At 42.2% G+C, this 20,468-nt stretch overlaps 1 protein-coding gene and 1 long non-coding RNA gene across 9 annotated transcripts in view; one reads left to right on the top strand and one right to left on the bottom strand.

Moving 5' to 3' along the window:
- Window positions 1–20,468, bottom strand: part of LOC118404116 (vacuolar protein sorting-associated protein 13B-like) — a 56,725-nt gene that overhangs the window by 26,964 nt on the left and 9,293 nt on the right. For all 6 annotated transcript variants that reach the window (XR_004829748.1, XM_035803105.1, XM_035803104.1 and 3 more), the window contains exons 12-24: window positions 19,950–20,084; window positions 19,029–19,199; window positions 18,153–18,344; window positions 17,250–17,434; window positions 16,408–16,642; window positions 15,765–15,976; window positions 14,903–15,104; window positions 14,206–14,361; window positions 13,569–13,683; window positions 12,415–13,254; window positions 11,786–11,909; window positions 8,066–8,297; window positions 7,201–7,638 (exon numbers count right to left, since the gene is read on the bottom strand). Coding sequence is in view for 5 of the 6 variants with exons in the window: in XM_035803105.1 (XP_035658998.1) it covers window positions 7,201–7,638; window positions 8,066–8,297; window positions 11,786–11,909; window positions 12,415–13,254; window positions 13,569–13,683; window positions 14,206–14,361; window positions 14,903–15,104; window positions 15,765–15,976; window positions 16,408–16,642; window positions 17,250–17,434; window positions 18,153–18,344; window positions 19,029–19,199; window positions 19,950–20,084 (3,237 nt within the window). In the remaining variant the exon portion in view is untranslated. The remainder of the gene's footprint in view (window positions 1–7,200; window positions 7,639–8,065; window positions 8,298–11,785; window positions 11,910–12,414; window positions 13,255–13,568; window positions 13,684–14,205; window positions 14,362–14,902; window positions 15,105–15,764; window positions 15,977–16,407; window positions 16,643–17,249; window positions 17,435–18,152; window positions 18,345–19,028; window positions 19,200–19,949; window positions 20,085–20,468) is intronic.
- Window positions 420–6,205, top strand: LOC118404130. Of its 3 annotated transcripts, XR_004829750.1 has the most exons (3): window positions 420–1,570; window positions 1,732–1,855; window positions 4,755–6,205. It is a non-coding gene; the product is annotated as an uncharacterized LOC118404130 (long non-coding RNA). The 3 variants fall into 3 exon arrangements; XR_004829751.1 differs by lacking the exon at window positions 4,755–6,205 and having other exon boundaries at window positions 1,736–2,002; XR_004829749.1 differs by lacking the exon at window positions 4,755–6,205 and having other exon boundaries at window positions 1,732–2,002.

Below are 20,468 nucleotides of genomic sequence, written 5' to 3'. Positions count from 1 at the left end.
GCATTTAAGTTCGCGGAGATTTAATTTCGCGGTAGCGGGAAAATTGACTTTTCGCGGTGGATTTAATTTCGCGGTAGCACCATGCACTGTAATCTCTTACTGCTATTGAAAAATGTTCGTGGTGGTTTTAAATTCGCGGTGAAGCGGCCGCCGCAAAAACCGCGAACATTAATCCACCGCGAAAATTTCTGCATTTACAGTATTTGCACATAACAGGAAAATGAGGATAGGAAATAAGATAACCTTTGATAACACATTTTGGGACCTTTGACTTAACTTCCTGCCAGTGCCCCTGAAGTACCAATGTAATGTAAAATAACTATCTTTCCTGCGCTGTGATTGGCGATGCCTATATTAGGCGAAGACCCAATCCCATATAAAGGCAGGATAGACTATTCACATGCAGTTTGACGGACTCCTCCCCACAGCCGGTTCATCGACGCCATGGCTACGGAAACACAGAAGATCCACAGAAAGACCGCCAGCAGGTTTTCGGGGTGTAGAAGAGAGACCGAGTATTTACCTCGTTTGCGTTTACAGGGAGTATAGAATTCGAAGATTGCCCTTTTAGTGTCATGAAGATTTCGTATTTTATTTTGCTTTGTGAAACTGCGAGAAGTTGTTGCTGCGTAGGGACGAATGTGAGTTGTCTGCGTTTTGCACGTGTATCGCTCTTTGTCATGCTGAGGTCCGTTCTTCTCGCAGACACTGGCGTGCCGGGCATTGTGTATGGGTTATGGAAGAAAGCATGCCTCTCTGCGAGAATAGACGCTTATTTTGGGCGTTTGTTAGACATCACAGGTATATGCAGTACTGTCTGAAAGGACGTCGACGGAGAAGGCAAGTCACACCGCCGGCACGGCCGACCCCAGCATGACTGACGCAGCAGCCTTGTGAATGAGCCGGACGTTCCATAGCAGAGCACCAGTAACACTGTTTTTGACAGTGAGACTCACCAGGACAAGTCTGCGATATCTACGACCTTCTGGGAACGGGTAGGGAAAATTGCCGACAACAGAGAAGATAGAGTAGTTTCCTACGGGCGTAGGATTTACAAGCCAAGCAGGTACGCAAGGTTTTGAGCTCGCCGCCATTTTTGGCGTCTTGTGGAATTTTCCATTTTGATTTGTCTTCCTACGTTGGCTGTTTTTTCTATTGGATCCCTCGGCTGTTTTCTTTCTTGTTCCTTCATGATTTTATTTTCCTGTTTTCCCCTTTTGTATGATTATGGTGTGTTTTGTTGGTCAGCAACTATTCTGTCGTTCATTTCGTTTAGCGACTCGTAATTTGCATATGTTTGCGCATCGCACATATTTCGCGTGCGCAGGTGTGAGTGATTCTATTTGGTAAAATAGGCTTGGTATAATTAATTTTGTGTTGTCTCATTTGAGTTAGGTATGTTGATACAGCTGAGCCACCGCTAGGGCTGCCGTTTACCCCGTCTTTTCGCCATAGGAGCCTTTATGAAGCGGTGCAACGTTATTCCAGTTTCCGCACGCTCGGAGCAGAGCCCGACCTTTTTTATCAAGAAAGAGTCGGAGGCTTCAACTTATCACTGGTAGCTCTATGGGTGAGTTACGTTGTTTGAAAGGCTTTAGACAGTATTTGGTATAGTTTTTTGTCTGCCTATCACGTTTGTTGTTGTTGTTGTGGAAGGAGTCGAACGTATTGCCTTATTTTACGTATTTTCCTTTGTTTTTTTCTGTATATTTGTTTTGTTTAATTTTGAAGTTAGGTTCGGCGATTCTGGGCATTGCATTTTGTGGACCAGCCAGCATTCAGCAACCCGAAAAGCTGAGGGACCAGGCCTCAAGACGCTCGGATAGCTGTCAACCACTGCGGCAGTTTTCCTAAGGTGTGTCCTATATCTCAGCTAGAGGTTGTTATCTTGTTGCTCGTCAGGTCGGCAGACAACCTCGAGTTTGTAGCGAGATTTCAGGTGATTTGATTTTTGTTTATGAGCCGATTTGCTTTTTGTTGGGTTTCTCGCTTGACAGGTTCTTGGACAACCCTAGGTAAAAAAAAAAAAGTGTTTGCAGTTTTTTGTCTGGTTGGTGTCATGCAATAGTTTGTTGGACAATTGAACTGTTGGACAGTTTTTGTTTGCTGTTGTCGTACGACATGTTGTAAACAACCCCAGAGAGATAACAAGACTGCTGGAAAGTTTTGTTGTTGTTGTCATGCGACAGGTTGTTGGACAACCCCAGGTAAGTAACAAGACTGTTGGACAGTTTTGTTTGTAGTTGTCATGCGACAGGTTGTTGGACAACCCCAGGTAAATAACGAAGACTGTTGGACAGTTTTGTTTGTAGTTGTCATGACTGTTGGACAGTTTTGTTTGTTGATGTACGACAGGTTGTGGGACAACACCAGGCAAGTAACAAGACTGTTGGACAGTTTGATTTGTTGATGTACGACAGGCTGTGGGACGGCACCAGGCAAGTAACAGGACTGTTGGACAGTTTGGTTTGTTGATGTATACGATAGGCTGTGGGACAGCACCAGGCAAGTAACAGGACTGTTGGACAGTTTTGTTTGTTGATGTACGACAGGCTGTGGGACAGCACCAGGCAGGTAACAAGACTGTTGGACAGTTTTGTTTGTTGATGTACGACAGGCTGTGGGACGGCACCAGGCAAGTAACAGGACTGTCGGACAGTTTGTTTGTTGATGTACGACAGGTTGTGGGACAACACCAGGCAAGTAACAGAACTGTTGGGCAGTTTGGTTCGTTGATGTACGACAAGCTGTGGGACAGCACCAGGCAAGTAACAGGACTGTTGGACAGTTTGGTTCGTTGATGTACGATAGGCTGTGGGACAGCACCAGGCAGGTAACAAGGCTGTTGAACAGTTTGGTTTGTTGTCGTGCGACAGGCTGTGGGACAGCACCAACCAGGTAACAAGACTGTTGGACAGTTTGGTTGGTTGATGTACGACAGGCTGTGGGACAGCACCAGGCAAGTAACAAGACTGTTGGACAGTTTGGTTTGTTGTCGTGCGACAGGCTGTGGGACAGCACCAGGCAGGTAACAGGACTGTTGGACAGTTTTGTTTGTTGATGTACGACAGGCTGTGGGACAGCACCAGGCAAGTAACAAGACTGTTGGACAGTTTGGTTTGTTGTCGTTCGACAGGCTGTGGGACAGCACCAGGCAGGTAACAGGACTGTTGGACAGTTTTGTTTGTTGATGTACGACAGGCTGTGGGACAGCACCAGGCAAGTAACAAGACTGTTGGACAGTTTGGTTTGTTGTCGTGCGACAGGCTGTGGGACAGCACCAGGCAGGTAACAGGACTGTTGGACAGTTTTGTTTGTTGTCGTGCGACAAGCAGTGAGACAACGCCAGGTAGAGTAACAACAGTGTACGACAGTTTTTTTTGTTTGCTGTTGTCGTATGACAGGTTGTTGGACAACCCCGGGTAGGTAACAAGACTGTTGGACAGTTTTGTTTGTTGTTGTCGTGCGACAGGTTGGTTAGACAACCCCAGAGAAGTAAAAAGGCTGCTCGACAGTTTTGTGACGCTGTGCTGTCGTACGACAGATTGTTGAGCAACTCCAGGAAGCCAACAAGACTGTTGGACATTTTTTGTTTGTTGTTGTCGTGCGACAGGTTGTTAGACAACCCCAGAGAAGTAAAAAGGCTGTTAGACAGTTTTGTGGGTTGTCGTACGATAGATTGTTTAGCAACCCCAGGTAAGCAGCAAAACTGTTGGACATTTTTTGTTTGTTGTTGTCGTGTGACAGGTTGTTAGACAACCTCAGAGAATTAAAAAGGCTGTTAGATAGTCTTGTGTGTTGTTGTACGACAGATTGTTGAGTAACCCCAGGTAAGCAGCAAGATTGTTGGAAAGTTTTTTGGACTAGAGAAGTAAAGAGACTGTTAGACAGTTTTCTGTTATCGCACGATACGTTGTTACAAATTTGTTACCCAGGTGTTAGTGGTTGGTCGCACGATAGGTTGTTTAGACAAGCCTAGGTAGGTAACATGGCTGGCGGACAGTTTTTTTTTATTTTGTTTGTTATGCGACAAGTTGTGGGACAACCACAGGTGGAGTTTAAGACTGAAGGACAATTTTTGTGTGCTATGGAGCCGTACTATTAGTTATTGGATAGCTTCAGGCTGATAACAGGACTTGGTTTTCGTTCGGTTTGTTACTTGACAAGTCGAGGGACAACTCTGGGCTGATATAGTTGGTCGTGCGACAGGGCAGCCACATGTAGGAAATGAGAATAGTACAGTTTGGCTGGCTGACTACGACAGGTTTTGGTTAACTTCGTGATGGTACATACCGAGACTGTCCGATACTTTGGTGAGATTTGTGGCATTGCAGATTGTTGATGGACCCCGTGTTGATAACGAGAACGGCAAGCAGTTTTTAACGCGATTGAGAAAATATCTACAGAAGCACTGAAGTCGAGGCCGACAATTGTGAAGATTACGGTGTGCAATGTAGAGAATAGTACGTCGTGGATAGTTTTAGGACGGACAGCACAAGATTAAAAGTTGGCACTTATATACGTATAACTGCAAGGAGTTTGAACTAATTACGAGTATCATTCGTTCGTTTTTCAACACGCTATTGTATCGCTATGATTCTTGGTACACGTACGTTTTCTTTGAAGTACAAGACACAGAGCAACATTGTCGTAGAACATTCGTAACCAACGACGTATTCGTTAGGTGGTATAGGTTTTCAAGAGAAAAGATACCTTCATCCCGAAGGACATGCAATATGATAAATATGTTACAGGAAGCATTCAGTACAACGCGCGTGGGTGTGATGCGAGGACGTCTGAAAATACCACCTCAAGTTCAGCAACTTAGACCCACCAGCCAGCTGAGAAGTACATGCAGCAAACCATATGGGAGGACGGCGTACAGGCAGGGATGGTGGCCAAGCAAAGGGATCAAGAAGTTTAAAACCAGACTTAAAATTCAGAAACAGAGAGACAACAGCCCCAGAATTTTTTAGTCTCTCGTACGTTCGAATTGTGACCTGAACTTCCATTTTGCCTTAAAGTAACAGAATATGTTAGAGGGCGTCTGTTAAACGCTTTCTTCGTAAAAAAAAAAGAACATCTATACTGTCTTAGAGTTCACTGTAGGGATGACCATTGTATTTGCTTGTTTTTGATTAGAACACATCAACGTCAGAAGTTGTCCAGGAAGTGACATGTTTTTCGTTGTAATGTTGAGAAACAACTAGTTATTAAATCGGTTTGCTGTTTTCGTCTGTCTCCATTTTCTTTACTTGGTAGTACGTTCCAGCGCTTATGGTTTATAAGTAATTTGAAAAGGAGCATGTTTAATATAAAGTGCCATGGATAAATACAGGTTCGTGTATCTTGGGTAGTAATTTGTTGATAACTTGACGAGGCACGAAAGTTAAAAGGCAGCAGTTATTTTGTCGTTTTATCGAAACATTTAGGCCGAAGTCTAATTTTGTTTCGTAGGTAGATCTGACATGTTTAGCTGTAATGAGTCCAAAGATGACGCTATAAAAGTTTCAGGTTAATATAGCCAGTATTAAAAGGTCACTGCTTACTTTCTAACTGTCAGCCTTTATTGGCACACACAGGGTTAAGGCTTATTTATAGAAGACATGAAGGTTTTGCTGCACATAAAATAGAATGTCTTTAATTTATCACATATGCTTTCCAACCTAGACCTAGTAATATAGGGTTGGCTACCCAGCGCAAAACGGCATTGGCCAAAACTGGTTTCGTCAAGTATGTATCAATTCAAGGGTTAGTGGATTTTCCAGAGAGGTTGTTACCAGTGAAAAGCTAGAACAGTAGTGAGGAGGACTCTAACACTTCAATACAGATTTTTTGTTTAGATACAATTATCCCAATGTATGTGACGTAGCTTGGTTTGCTAAACGGCAGTTGAAACAAATATTTGAAACCGAATGTCGACATTTTTTTTGTTTATACCCGAGTTCTGATAGGGAGAAATGGGATTATATTGGGTATTTATTCTTGCAATATGTCTGGGCCATTTGTGTACGTCGAATTTGGAGAGAGCCGTTATACGAAAGTTACATCTGCTGCGATAATAGACCATTGTTTCGTACCGTGTCTATTCTATTTATGGGGTTGGAAGTATATTTGGAGTTTGCAACATCTGACAGAGGACACTTCTAGTAGTTTTTAGAAGAGGACCGCCGGCGATGCAAGAAATAAAAAGTATTAGACTGCATATTAGTTTTATTGTAGTTGATTCACTTCCCATAAGCAGGACACGAATAAAAGAATAATGAATGGAGGTTGGGGTAGAAAGGAATAGAGAATGATGGTGTGAAGAACTTGGCGGATGAGAGTGGGAGAAGTAAGGATGAGAGTGGGAGAGAACGATAGAGTCAAGGAAGGTTAAGATGAGATTGGGGATAGTAGGAGGTATGGATATTTATGAACGATGGAGTGAAGGAAAGTTAGGATGAGATTAGGAATAGTAGGAGGTATGCATATGTAAGAAGGAAGAATAGTAGCGCCAATATTGTATAGTGATTGTTATGGTAGGTCTGGACCACCACCCATATAAGTGGTAGAGTCCGCTAGTGGTTACGTCACGCACTGTGTGGTGCTGGTTGTTTACCATCATGGAACGGTTCCATAAGAAGTTGTCAATAGACTATGTTGAGTATGCTGACTATGCGTCCACTGTCGTCCTTGAGTATACACCGCACGCGTTCCCTATTAGCGTGGAGTCAGCGGTTGGTCTCCTAGAACCCAGACACGCACCAAGAAGCTTGGATGCCACGCAACTCAGGTAATGATACTAAAAAGAAGAGGCGCGACGGAAGGCACCACCCCATAGCTTCATATGGATGAGTCAATCACTGCGCAGAAAGAATAGGTAACTATCTTTCCTGCGCTGTGATTGGCGATGCCTATATTAGGCGAAGACCCAATCCCATATAAAGGCAGGATAGACTATTCACATGCAGTTTGACGGACTCATCCGCACAGCCTGGAATCCGTCGAAGACGTGAACATGGGATAGAAGGAGTGGGACAAGGGAAAAGAGGTAGGCACGATGGAGCGCAGTTTTTCTTTTTCGCCCGCCCACCCACCCACCCACTCAGTCTGGGGAATGTTATATGTATCACATCTTCGCGCGACTCCAGGCACCACCCCATAGCTTCATATGGATGAGTCAATCACTGCGCAGAAAGAATAGGTAACTATTCATACCTGTGATAGTTAAATCCATCGGCACTCCTTTCAGACTGACATCATAGCACGACACTTCCAGCTTCTGGCTTGCTGATTGGACGTTGATGATTGTCGACGGCTGTGAGAACACTGCGTGCACAAATGGCTTCAACACCCTCTTTCCCACCATGCTCTCTTGCACAAAGGATGATGGGAAGATGGCAGAAAGGCCCATTGGTAGAAAAGGTGAAACCATTCTTATTGGTTGCGAATTTCGATTTGAAGGCGAGTCCTCTTTCTTTAAGGAACTGGAGTAGAGCATTAAGGAAATTTTGCCTGCAGTGAGGAGGATGTCCATAGGCATGATCTCTGTTGAACGTTCCACAGTTTTGGTCTGCTTTTCGAGAAGACTGGGGTGTAGTTCTGCAGACTGTCTCTCTATAGTGGCTGAGATGGGAATCAAGGTACTGTCGCTGCCTGAAAATCAAAATAATGAAAATGCATGAAAATGATTTCAAATTACAATTATGTTTTAATAATATATTCAAATAAAATTAAAACACTGGAATTGTACAAATTACTCAGTAATAAAGTATGATTTTGATAAATTGCATTTAGATGTGGACAACTTATCTGAGCTACCTGCAGACCAAATACCGATTATGGTTATCTGTTGTTTTTTTTTGTTCAGTTATCCTTCTTGAAAGATTTTTCCAAAAATACCCCTGCAATTGAAAACCTATACACCACTTCCTTATATTGAAAGCTGTCTGCCATTGTAAAATCAAAACCATACTATGTCCAGGTCCTAAAATACTAAGACTGGAAGTTCTGCTGCAGTACCAAGGACACACATCAGGGGCACAAAATCAACATTGACCTTAGTATCCTCAATACTACCTACCGATGCCACTGTCTTCTGATGATGCAGGTGGTCTGGGGCCGGCCCCCGCACCTCTGCTTGACTCGTCACTGTTGCTGTGGCTCTTGGGCCCCTCCTGCCCCGCCCCTCCCAACATGGCCGACAGGTTCCTGTCAATCAAGTGGTGCATGAGCTGCACCTGCTCCGTGCTGATGTAGAAGTCCAGGTCAGAGGTCACGTTCACCTCCAAGGAGTGTCCGCACACTATCACTGGCTGTATAAGGAACAGCAATAGGCTTGTTAAAGGTATATACAGTCAAACCTGTCTATAGCGGCCACTTAAAAGACTGGACAAATGTGGCCACCATAGACAGGTGGCCACTACAGAGAAAATGCTGATCAAGTGACTAAAACAGGTGGCCGCTAATACAGGTTTGACTGAACTGAGCATGTACAGCAAGTTGCATCATGGATGACATGTGTAAAAGATGAAGGCATCTGAGACTGTTTGACATTCTAAATGCTTGCAAAATGCAAAGCCCTGTCATACAGTACACGCATACTGTACTGGAACACTTTCTATTGTGATTCCAATGTATGACTAAAAGATACACAAAACAAAACTCAATGGAATCATGGCTAATATCTGTGACCAACAACTCTACCCACAGAAAACGCAAGGACATGCCAGCCTACTGTCTGCTAAATACAGTATGCCCTCCTCCCAGGAGTGATTGGTAATACCATTAAACACAAGAGAGGCTAATTGGAATCACACTCTCTAATTGAACCTTCACGGTGGTCCGGTTGCTATGCTTTTGTCCGCGTTGTCAGGGGAATTTGCCCCGCCCAAGGCGCCGCGGGGTGCCGGCGGCCGCCCTGTATTCATTTCTCTACACCTATTTTGTACTTTGTGTAACAGTCGTTGCCATACTTTGTACCATGTACAAATGTCGAGCAATAAAGTTCTATATCCCATGTCTACAGACTGATACACATTGCTAAATATTTCTCAAAATAACGCATGTTTGGTGGTCATGTCAAGAAACAGCAAAAGTCACTTAAAGAGAGGATATGTTGAATTTTCAAATTCATACAAGTATAAAAGTGACACTTATACACTGCGTTCAAAATACCCTATCAAATCAGACGAACGTAAGAAAGGTTACTATAGGTGACCGAACTTTGAACTTTGCAAATTTTCCTCAAGGGATATTTTTCTAATTTACGCACTTAACATTTGTTGAAGTTGTAGTCAATCTTCATAGCGATAATTTTTTAGTTACAATCCTTTTCCGCCGATGTCTGTGAAATTAAAGATTATTTTCCAACTTTTGGGCCACATTTCCTCACATTTTCCTTCCGTATTTCCCGTGAGCCTGATTGGAGCGAACAGACGACGTCATCAAAATGGCGGCGAAGTTTCGCTCTCCAAGCCCATGTTGTTTTCGCCGAAAAATCCCACGAAGATCAAAAGATATAGGCCAAGGCATTTTACACGACTTTCCTCACTTTACTCAAGTGAAAAATGAGTCGTCCCTCGGATAGGACGTTAAATGGAGGTCCCGTGTATGGGGAGAGTCACATCCCATGCACGTTAAAGAACCCCCACACGTGCGATTGTGCGGTGTGGTTGGAGCAAACCCTTCTGTCCGGAGTTGGTGATTCACTTCAAATCACCCGGTTGGAGGCCTGGCGAACCTCCATACCGTATCAGCCACACGGTGATTTACATCATTCACCCGGACGGGAGACCTGGCGCATCCCCGTCTTGTAATTAGCCAGCGAAAGGGTATGTCACCCCGAAAGGGGCGGTATCACCCCGTCGTGTGCGAACATGTGCGAACATGTTTACATTTGATCACGTCGACCGATGATGATGATGAGGCCAAAATATGAAGCTTGTGCTTAATTCAGACAGGGCACATGGCTGTTCGGGTTTGTTTGGGACTTAAAATGAGCTGTGTCGGCCTCAATCAAAGCAGACAAGATATACAAGATGCAAATTAGTGAGAAATACTTGTATTGTATTCGCTGAGCACCCCAAGCCAGATAATTGCCCGCGATTTTTAACTGAGCGAGTTCGGCAGGAAATTTCTTATCCAATCCTTGGAAACGAGATTCAGAAACTGCTGTTACAGTAGTTTTCAAGTTTCTTAACTTGTACTAGTATATGGGCACCATCGTCCACTTGTACAGTCGTAGGGCATTATGCAATCTTCCGGCTAACCTCTGATCGTTAGGAGACTCTCACAAAATTTCACGAAAATTTTGTGTCGCCCGAGGAATTGAAACATAATCGACCGCTTCACGGGCCTGGAGAATTTGAACAGATAGAAACGTTGAAAGATGCTTGAATAACATACGTCTTGGCTGTACCTCTTGTGATTAGAAATCGGAATGCCGGTAAAGATAATGTGACAAACTTTCAAGAACAATGTGACAAACGGGAAAATGGCGTCGGTTGTATATAAAACAAAGGATCCCGGTCTGCTGTCATACAACAACACTCTCTTTAACCCCTCCTTCACCAACTAAATTGATTTACTTCTGCGTGTTTTAGTAAAATTCAAATCTTTTCCGGTTATGTACCAATTTTAAGCTAAAGGACTCCAGAAGTTTACCGCGTATTAAAAGCCGAATACATTCAGCACATTGATTCAAACATGGCGTCGGTTTGTAAACAAACTGGAGGGCCGATCGGTCTAATCCAGCTTCCCCGTCAAATAATCCCCTTTCTTCCCCAGACTTTGATTTACATTGTGTGCTTTACATTGTGTGCTTTATTACAAGTTGCATTAAAAATTTTTACATTTACAGAGATGTGGATTTTTTTATTTCAATTTTCCTATCAAGGACGCCAGAACTGGCAGAATGTTACCAAAAACACAAGCCGATACATCAAACAGCGGCTTTTGCAGAGTCTGTTAATTATAACGCCCGTATTGAATCGCGAACTGTAGTTCATTATAGAAATACATGGGTGTAAGGAGTTACTAGAAAGAATACATTATTGAATCAAATCTATCCGTACTCTGTCGGTTAATTTTGTGTGTGTCTAGCGCAGATATAATGTACGTAGGGAAGAACGGAAATGGCGACGGGTTCCGCGCGTCCCCGGCGACTGCGCGGTGAAGGTCCCGGGGAATGTCGGAAACTGATATTTCCTTGCATGACCTTAGTTTCGGTATTTTATAAATATTCTTGGCAGAATTGACGAAACTGTAGCAAAGAAGGGACTGAGTGGGCTGTGTCAGTAAGACGCGACATCGTGGGAATGACCGGTTTGAAAGATGGGTATTGTTTATTGTGCAAATGTTTATTGAGAACAATTGGGGCGGAGACAGGCGTGCATTTGAAAGGGGAAGTTTGCAAGAAAAATTCTGCTAGTCTAGGTGCGACCAAAACATTTCTAGTTCCCGCCCTCGAAGGTGTGAACCAATCAGCTACTGTTGCTATTAGTGAAATGGATAATTGACATTGATTGACAAGTAGGATTTTCAGGGCCTTTTAGACCATCGTGCTTCCAGATAATCCTCCAAACCAAACATTAGGAACCCTCTGAATAGGAAAATAAGGTAGGATAACACAGGAGATATCTCCTCTATTCTCTATCCTGTGCTTTCTGAGTTTTAACTTATATACTTGAACTGAGTTTGGTCTGATTGGCCACGAGTCACTCAGTCGTCAAAGTGTTACAGCATGGTAAAGGCATCACGCTACACTACTTTTGAGAGATATTCCATATATGGTGAGGCCCACCTGTCTAGCATGGCTGTCCTGTGCTGGATGCCTGTAAACAATGACAGCAGGAGCCACAACAACTCGCATGTCGTAGTCCATCACGATGGGAGTCAGGTGGACTGGCTCCTGGTGGTGTGGCTGTCTGGAACATTAAGTAAAAGTTTGTTAAATATTACTTTGCCGCTTCAAAATAACTATTTTTAAAACAGCGGTTCACCAAAGTCCTTGTGGCAAACCCATATTCAAAAAGTCAAACTTTAAGGCAAATTTTGACATGATGATAAAGTTTGAAGCCAGACTACCATTTGAGATAAAGTCTATTGTCAGATTATCAAAGTCTATTGGTCAAATTTTAAGCCAGACCTTTTGAGATAAACACTAATCTTTTTCAGCATACTCGCTGAAAATCTGACCTGGGATGCATGGTGTTATAGACCATGGTCTGCCAATATAAGCCTTCATTAAAGGGGACGGGGGATGATACCAACTTCCAACAACCTTTGACCCATTGCTGAAATCCAACTATAATGTCCTTTATCAACAATTGTATATTGAAATAGAGTATTGTGAAGTTTGGCGATAAATTCTGTCAGATTCTTTTATCAGAAAATGGCAACTGTACACATTTTTTCCGCAACGACACCTACTTGTCAGCTCTGTTCCACTCCACTGCAGGATTCTGGGATATGAGCAGCTCCTCCTCACTCTCCACCTGTCTACCCTGTTCCATGCTTCTCACCACTTCCTCCCACAATCCCGAGCAGAGGCCCAGCCCGTTCACATCCAGCTGGTACTGCCTGTCCTCCACCTCAGACCCTGGTGTCTGCATCTTCCCAGCATGCACTGCTCGCCTGTACATGTCCTTTCTGACTACCAACCTGGGGAGGGGGTTGTCGGCTTGCGGGGTGAGCGAGACAGAGTTAACGTGAAGCAGCAGCAAGTCTGACTGTAGCGGCGTACCTTTCAGACTCTCGTCTACCGGAACAAACAACCTGAAGTTGCTACAGTTGAAGTGTAGCAAGGGTAGACTGCTGGTAGCAATCATAAGAGCATGCGTCGACTTTGTGCCTACGACGCTGGCTTTGGGTTTCTCTTTTTGGGTTTTGCCGTTCTCGCGGTGAAATATATTCAGCGCCGACGCAACGAGAGGACACCAGAAGATGACGTCACAAGGCTCGACCATCAGGCATATTTCGTTCATGTACTGTGTGTCGGTTTCCCGAGTCCTTTCCTTGGGCGCTTTCTCGCCACGCTCTCGCTTTGCGATTTTCTTCCGCACGCACGTGGTGAGAGCGCGGGTAAAAGTGATGCTCAGGAAGCCGTGAGGCTTGGCGGTCTCCGCTAGCTTGGCAAACTCGGGGAAGAACGGGTTGGTTCTGGTCTCGCGAGAGTGGAATGCTGGCAGCTGGGTAAGGTTCGAGAGCTTCTCGGAACACGAGAGGACGATACCATTGAATGGGCCTGGCTCCCAATGATGTGACTGTGGTCTGATGCGAAGAAATGATGAGAAGAAATTCAAAAATTTGTAATCATTGCCAGTTCACTGATATATGTAATCTACAAGTTAGTCTAGAATCAAAATTTAAGTCTTGTAGAAATATCACATCTATATCAAGCAAAGTTCTAAAGCCACATCAATTCTAGTTAACTTTGTTCTTTTAATAGACTTTTTTTTAGCAAGATTTCAAGAGACAGGTAAAAACAGAAGTTTTAGGGAAAAACTTGACTCTAGCTATGTTGAATCATTGATGCCAAAGTAACGACTTTAATGCTGATTTTCCTGATAAAATAAAAAACTTACTTTTTGACCTTGTGGTTGACATTGAGGCTTCCGACCTTGCATTTGACCTTAGTATAGACCTCTTGTACGTCAATAGAGGCACTGAGATCTTCCACTTCTGTACAGATCTTTACATCTAGGACAAGAATTAGAGTGAAGAAATTTGTAAATTCCAGCCCAAGTGTATATATGGAGTCACCTAATACGATGTCATTATTTTTTAATGCAACTTCGAGATGGCATTTTCACTGAATGTATTGTGCAAGGTATAGTTCTTGTATGATTATAAATTGACATCCTGTCAGAAGTTTCCGCAAGTTGTATAAGAGGGGAAGGGAACATATGCAAGGGACCAAACATCCAACTGTGATAAATCCTTAAATGTAGCCGTATACACGGACAACAACTTACAAGTTGATCTGTACATGTCTGCTAACATATTGACATTGCGGGTGCTGACCAGGAACATTATATTATATTAACCTCCTTTGCTTCGAGTTTACTTAAGCACTGATCAATAATATTGATAAAAACAAACAACTCACCAGCCTGACTGATTGTCCTACTACAGTATTCTTAGAGACTTAGATCAAATTAAGTATCCTAGGTAATAATGACAAACTAATCTCATAGACTAAGTTATACAATATATCTTTACCTTGTTTGATGTTGAGATGGTCCTGTCCATAGAGGGTTACCTTGACTTTTGGAAGAGCCCATTGTAACCACAGGGAGACTTTTCCTACATTAGACTCCTGACTGGCCTCCCCATCCTTGGCAGAAATCACAGTCTCATCAGTTGATGTCCCACTGCCTGGAAACAACATGGAAACAAACAAACAATATGAAGAACTTTATTGCACGACAATTGTGTAACATTTTGGCTGCAAAATTTGAGACTTTTTGACCGAAAAAAAATAATCATATTGTCATTGACATCTACACTTATTGTCTACCATTATTGAACATATTTGGGAATTGTTTATGGTTAGTACATAAACAACTTATGAGAGGTATGTTCAACTCTTTTGCAATTCCATCAGAAAATGCCAAGAACTGTGACAGTCATAGAATAGAATTCGCTGCCATCATGTCGTATAGTACATTGTATAAATTATACAAGTCATGTTACTACTGACAATAGTAGCAGACAGTTTTAAACAATGCTTTAAGCATGTAATACTTATATAAATATTGAATATAACTGGCTACTGCCAAATCGCGTTCCTGCAAAGCTACAGTGTTATGTCAAAAGGCAATTAAACTGGCTATACGCATACAGAAATGTAGGTGTTATAGAGTATTTTCGTGATATACATGTACGTCAAGAGAGCTTGAGACAGAAGAGTGTGTACCTAAGTCCTCTAGCTCACTGGAGTCACTGATACTCTGTAAGTGTTTGGTAGGAGACCGACTGGGGCTGGACAGCGCAGTAGAGACTGTTTCTGTTGGTTTGGAGCCCACGGCAGAAGGGGAGGGTCCTGTGGTGGCAGCTCTGGACTGTAGGTCTTCTAGGACGTTAAGTCCCACCTCAGCAAGGGACGACAATAACTGCACCTGTAAAAGAAAGGTACGTATGATTACTTTATACTTATAAACTCTATATCCCTGCAAAAATAAAGCACTTACCAACAAGCTTTCGATCAGTCCTTTGATCCTTATCAAGTTGAAATGACCCAAAGCCTATGTCACACATCCAGACCTAAAGTGTGATGTCAGCAATGGGTCAAAGGTGCTTGGATGTTCGTCATAGTAATATTAACTACTGTCACAGATGAACTTACATTCAAGTATAAGAAAGTTTTTTTTTCACTTTACAAGATATAGGATTTAACACACTAGTTAATGGAAATCAAATACAGCAACTCTTAATACAAATTATGCCTCAAGCAGAGATGATCAATCTTTATTAATTCTTTTTTACAGGGATTTAATTTTGCTGTTACCATTATTATTATTAGTTCAAGATTCAAACTGTGCATTCATAGTGCAATGCATTATTGGTAACAAATGTCAAAGTTAAAAGCCCCTGAGACAGAGACAAAAGATTTTGTATAAAATCAATTTTGGTAGGTGGGTAGTTATTAAAGTCTCAAAGAGCTGTGACAATTGGGCCCCTTGCAGTGATTCAAGGTATTGCAGCATTACAGGCTGACACCCCCTTCCTGAAATTAGTGTGGTATATTCCATTATACCAGCTACTTGTTGTATAGATACCTGTTGTTTGGAACAGTTCAGAGCCACAGGCTGCAGGTCTGTGTGGAAACAGATGCCCAAGGATGTGTACCCTCCAGAGGGAGGGCTGCCAGAACAGGTAACGGCCAGCACTGAAGTTACGGCTGTTGGCTCCAGTAGGTAGTACACCCCCTGGTAGTCGTGTACTGTGTAGATGCTGCACTTTTCAAGGCTTATGTTCCATGGAAGAAGATCTTGAAAAAAATATGGAAAAACAATAATAATTATAAAGATTATTGACAAGATAAAACATAAAATTTTTAACAACTTAAAACAAAGGATCAATATTCTTGAGACTTAAAATTCAAATAACTTACAACAAAGAATGATGCTAATCATGCAGTCAAAGTTATGCATGCATAGAAAATGACAGGAATTCCGAAAATAGTTTCATCAGGTTGGTAGAATATAGGATGAAGGAGAATTCTTTGTACACAACCAGTGGGTACTTACATACTTACATCGAAATGAAGCTATGTAAGTACCCACTGGTTGTGTACAAAGAATTCATCCGACAGGAATTCCATCAGTAACTTTTTCTCAAATTCTTGCAACTTCCATATTCTATACTACATGTAGTAGGCACATGCTCCGTGTACATCGCCAAAAAATCCTTCTACTGCACCTGTCTCCAAAAATGGCCTATCAGGACTGTAGGGTATGTCCTGCAGTGCCTCCATGTGCTTGTGCCCGGAACTGCAGATATTTATTCTAGGCAGGCACACAGCCAGCATGGGGTGGGGCTGCCCAGTTGTGGTGTAATACATCTGCAGATGGGAGAGAAGACTGCTGGAAGACTGTGGTGGCATGCTGATGATGTGGTCCGTCGGGAAGAAAAAGGTCAAAGGTTGGAGGTCAACCTGGAAGGAATAGTAGGTACAGTTTCAATACCAAAACTCTAATAGTGTTACAGTGATAAGACTCAGATTTGTAGCAAAAAAGAAACATTTTTTCTGGAAATTTTTAAATACATGTAAACCTAAAATAACAGTATACGGGGAAAGGACAACATTGGGTGTATGGACAACACTCGGGGTATGGACACTACAGGGGATTCGGACAACACAGTGAGTACGGACAGTGAGGTACAGACACTACTGGGTTACGGACATGGTAGAGGGTACAGATACACTGGGATGCAGACACTATTAGAGAAACCAATGCTATTGGGGGTACAGTCATTTCAGACATTTCATTACAGACATTAGGTTTTATTACATTTCATTTCATTTCATTTCATTACATTACATTTCATTACATTACATTTCATTACATTTCATTACATTTCATTACATTTCATTACATTTCATTACATTTCATTACATTTCATTACATTCATCACATAGGACATTTCATTACAGACACTACTTGAGATATGGACACTACTAGAGGATACAAGAGGATAATTACTACATTATACTAGGAGGCATCTTACTGGTAATACTGGTTAAATGTATTTTTTCTGACCTGTACTTGAAGTTGCCTGACGACAGGAAACATGTCATGTAACCATTTTTTGATGACCAGAGTTCCGTCTGCTTTCTTCTCTTCAGCTTTTGCTGGCTCCTGTGGCGACGTCAGGTGGGCCATGGGGATTGGTTGGCTGCTGGTACGTGTACGCGACCGCTGTTTGGACTCCGATTTAGTAGATTCTGAAAGAAAAAAATGATACAGTAACTTTGTTTCAGAAGCAGACAGCAGGATGCATAGTACTCTTGTAGATGTGAAATTACAGTATTTAGGAACATGTAGCCATGACTGTAGTTGTTGAAGTGGGGGTACTAGTTTGATATTAAAAATGGCATGACTGTAGTTGTACACGTAAAACCTGTTTGATTATCATAGTAAAAGTAGCACAAATGTTAAAGCTATGAGTATACATGACTGTTAACTTCAACCAGTCTACCACACTATTGTTACTTGTGCCCCTTTTAGACATGTTGGTTGTAGGATCATGTTTGGTCGCTTCATTTCTTCCAGCAATGTTAATGGTGTCTATTTTCAAATCTAGCCATCTTTGTGTCTTTTTACACATGTTGTATTTTCTCTCTCTTATAAATTTGCAGTCTGCAGAGGCCGTCATCCATAGAATGTACTTGCTGTGGCCTTAAGAGGTTTACTGGTTATGCAAAAACCAACCAACCAATAAAAACAAGCTAGTGTTAGTGCAGAAACTTCCGCAGTGGTTTAATGTTCGCGGTTTTGCGGCGGCTGCTTCACCGCGAATTTAAAACCACCGCGACCATTTTTTCCATGACATTAAGAGACTACAGTACAAGGTGCTACTACGAAATCAAAACCAACGTGAAAAGTTCATTTTCCCGCTTCCGTGAACTTAAATCTCCGCGAATTTAAATATATTTACAGTACCTTGAGAAGAGTGTCTCTGCCTGGTTGCAGTCTGGGTGGATACAGACGTGATGACGGACGCCTGTCTGTGCAGCTGGTGTGGACTGCTGGCCTTGTGCCACACGGGGTGCGGTCTGTACGCTAGCCAGGTCAGGAGAACAGGATCTAAACAGCACGACATGCCCTGGACGTCCAGTAGAACCAGGCTATGGCCTGAAAAAGTAAGATAACCAATTACATATCAGACCATATCTGTCAGTTACGTACCATTCGTAAAGGCACTTTACAGCTACTTCTCTCAAAAATCTCAAACATAAAAATTCAGTTATCAAGCTAGTAAATCTTTCCTTCACTGTCAATCTGGCTGACTGTGACAAACAAGACATCTAATCAGTAGTACCATCAGTACTGAGCCATTATATGCACGAATTGTGACTAAACCATAATGACTTTTAATCAATCATTGTCCTGAGCTGTAATGTTGAGTGTAACAAGACCACACGAAAACAATAAGTCACTACAGTCATTGTTTTCTTGTGGTTATTGTTGTAATTTCTTCTGTTAGATTTGGTGCCGGCAACTTTCTCACAGAATGAAACATTAGAAGACATCTTTTCCAAGATAGAAATGGACCCAAACCAACACATCTCTGTCCACTTAAGAATCATGACAGTTTGTCCAAAACATGAGATATCCAAACCGGAAGTTCTGTTGCAATACCAAAGGAAAGCCGCTAGGTGACCCATTATCAAACTTGACTTTTATTTTCGGGACCACAACCCCCGGGCCAATTGTTATAATGATTTTCAAAAGCTTTTCAAGCGTCTACAAACAAACAAACACATCAATTGTAGAAAAAAAAGTTTCTGGGCAAAGGTAATAAGTTACTAGTATCACCTGGCTTTATATTGGCATCCTTTCCTATTTGAAAGGTGAGAGTCATGAGGTCAGAGGGCAGGTTGCTAGGTGTGGCCTCCTCTGTTACCATGGTGAAGAACTTTGTGTTGTGGACTTGGGAAGAGTCCACTGGCCCTGCTAAAATGGGGGTGACAGCTTCTGTGCCATTCTCTGAAAGACAGGACAGAAAAATGCATCTGAACATAATGGCAACATTTAACATTTGCATTCTATACAAAGTTCCTAAACTTACAAACTCAATTATAGCAGTCTTTTGAATAGTGTCCGATATCTGTCCTTGGTGCTGAATGCTGTTCATACGAGTTCATTAGTTATGAAACAAGTTAAAAAAACTGCTGTATGATAACAATTTACAACAACATTCATACTCCTTGCTTTTCTCAAGAGTGGAAAGTAGTGCAGTAAAATCTGGACATTCTTTAAATTCCCTATAATTTTTGACAACCAGAATAGACCAACCCTGACTCTCCAAAATAATTAGCAGTCCAACCAATGAAGCATGTGAAATAGCATTGCAACCACTGATACATGTAGCATAACAATTAGCAGTCCAACCAATGAGGGTCTCAAAACTATCAGCAGAATGGACATTGAACTTCAGACAAGAATGGACTAACCCAGACTGTCCATCATAAATTGCAGTTCAACCCATGACAGCAGGGCAAACAGCAGTGTAACCAATGATAACATAGCATTTAGCAGTAACTGTTCAACAAATGAGAGAGTGGCTATTCCACCAAAAGGTTTCAAAACTACCAGCAGAATGGACATTGATCTTCAGACCCGAATGGACTAACCCAGACTGTCCATCACAATTAGCAGTTCAGCCAATGGGATCATGGCAATTACTGGTTTGACCAATGAGAGAGTGACTTTTCTACCACAGGGATTCAAACCTACCAATAGAATGAACTGAGACCTTCAGCCCTCCCACAGTCCCTGACACTGCCCTGAGACTGAGGGTTTCCACATACTTCCACTCCAGACCACTCAGGGATACCTCAATCATAGGCTGGCCGGCAGGGAACGCTTTAGCTGAAAAAAAAAATGAATACCTTTCATTATGTTGAGCTTGCGAACTGTTATTCTTTGTCCTTTGTTCAAAGATTTCATACCTCATTACAATGTTTAGTGTTTCTCAAATATCTTATTTGATTCCAGTTCATAAATTACGCAACTAAGGTTTTGATTAACATTATGATAATACATGTGTTCAATGGCCACTCCATATCTCTCTAAAGTAAATGTGCCTAGCATATGGAAAATTTAACTTTGTTACAGTTACTGCAAAAAAACAATACCCCCTGTGAATTATTAGGCTCTTCCATTGACCCCATGTCCTGGAATGTTTGTCAGTTGTCACACAAAGTTTGATATAAATCAGTAATATTGCCAACTCTGAACTATACTTCCTGTCAC

This window comes from Branchiostoma floridae, chromosome 17, assembly GCF_000003815.2.
Source record: "Branchiostoma floridae strain S238N-H82 chromosome 17, Bfl_VNyyK, whole genome shotgun sequence".
Lineage (NCBI taxonomy): Eukaryota > Metazoa > Chordata > Leptocardii > Amphioxiformes > Branchiostomatidae > Branchiostoma > Branchiostoma floridae.
This window is presented reverse-complemented; position numbering and strand designations above follow the sequence as displayed.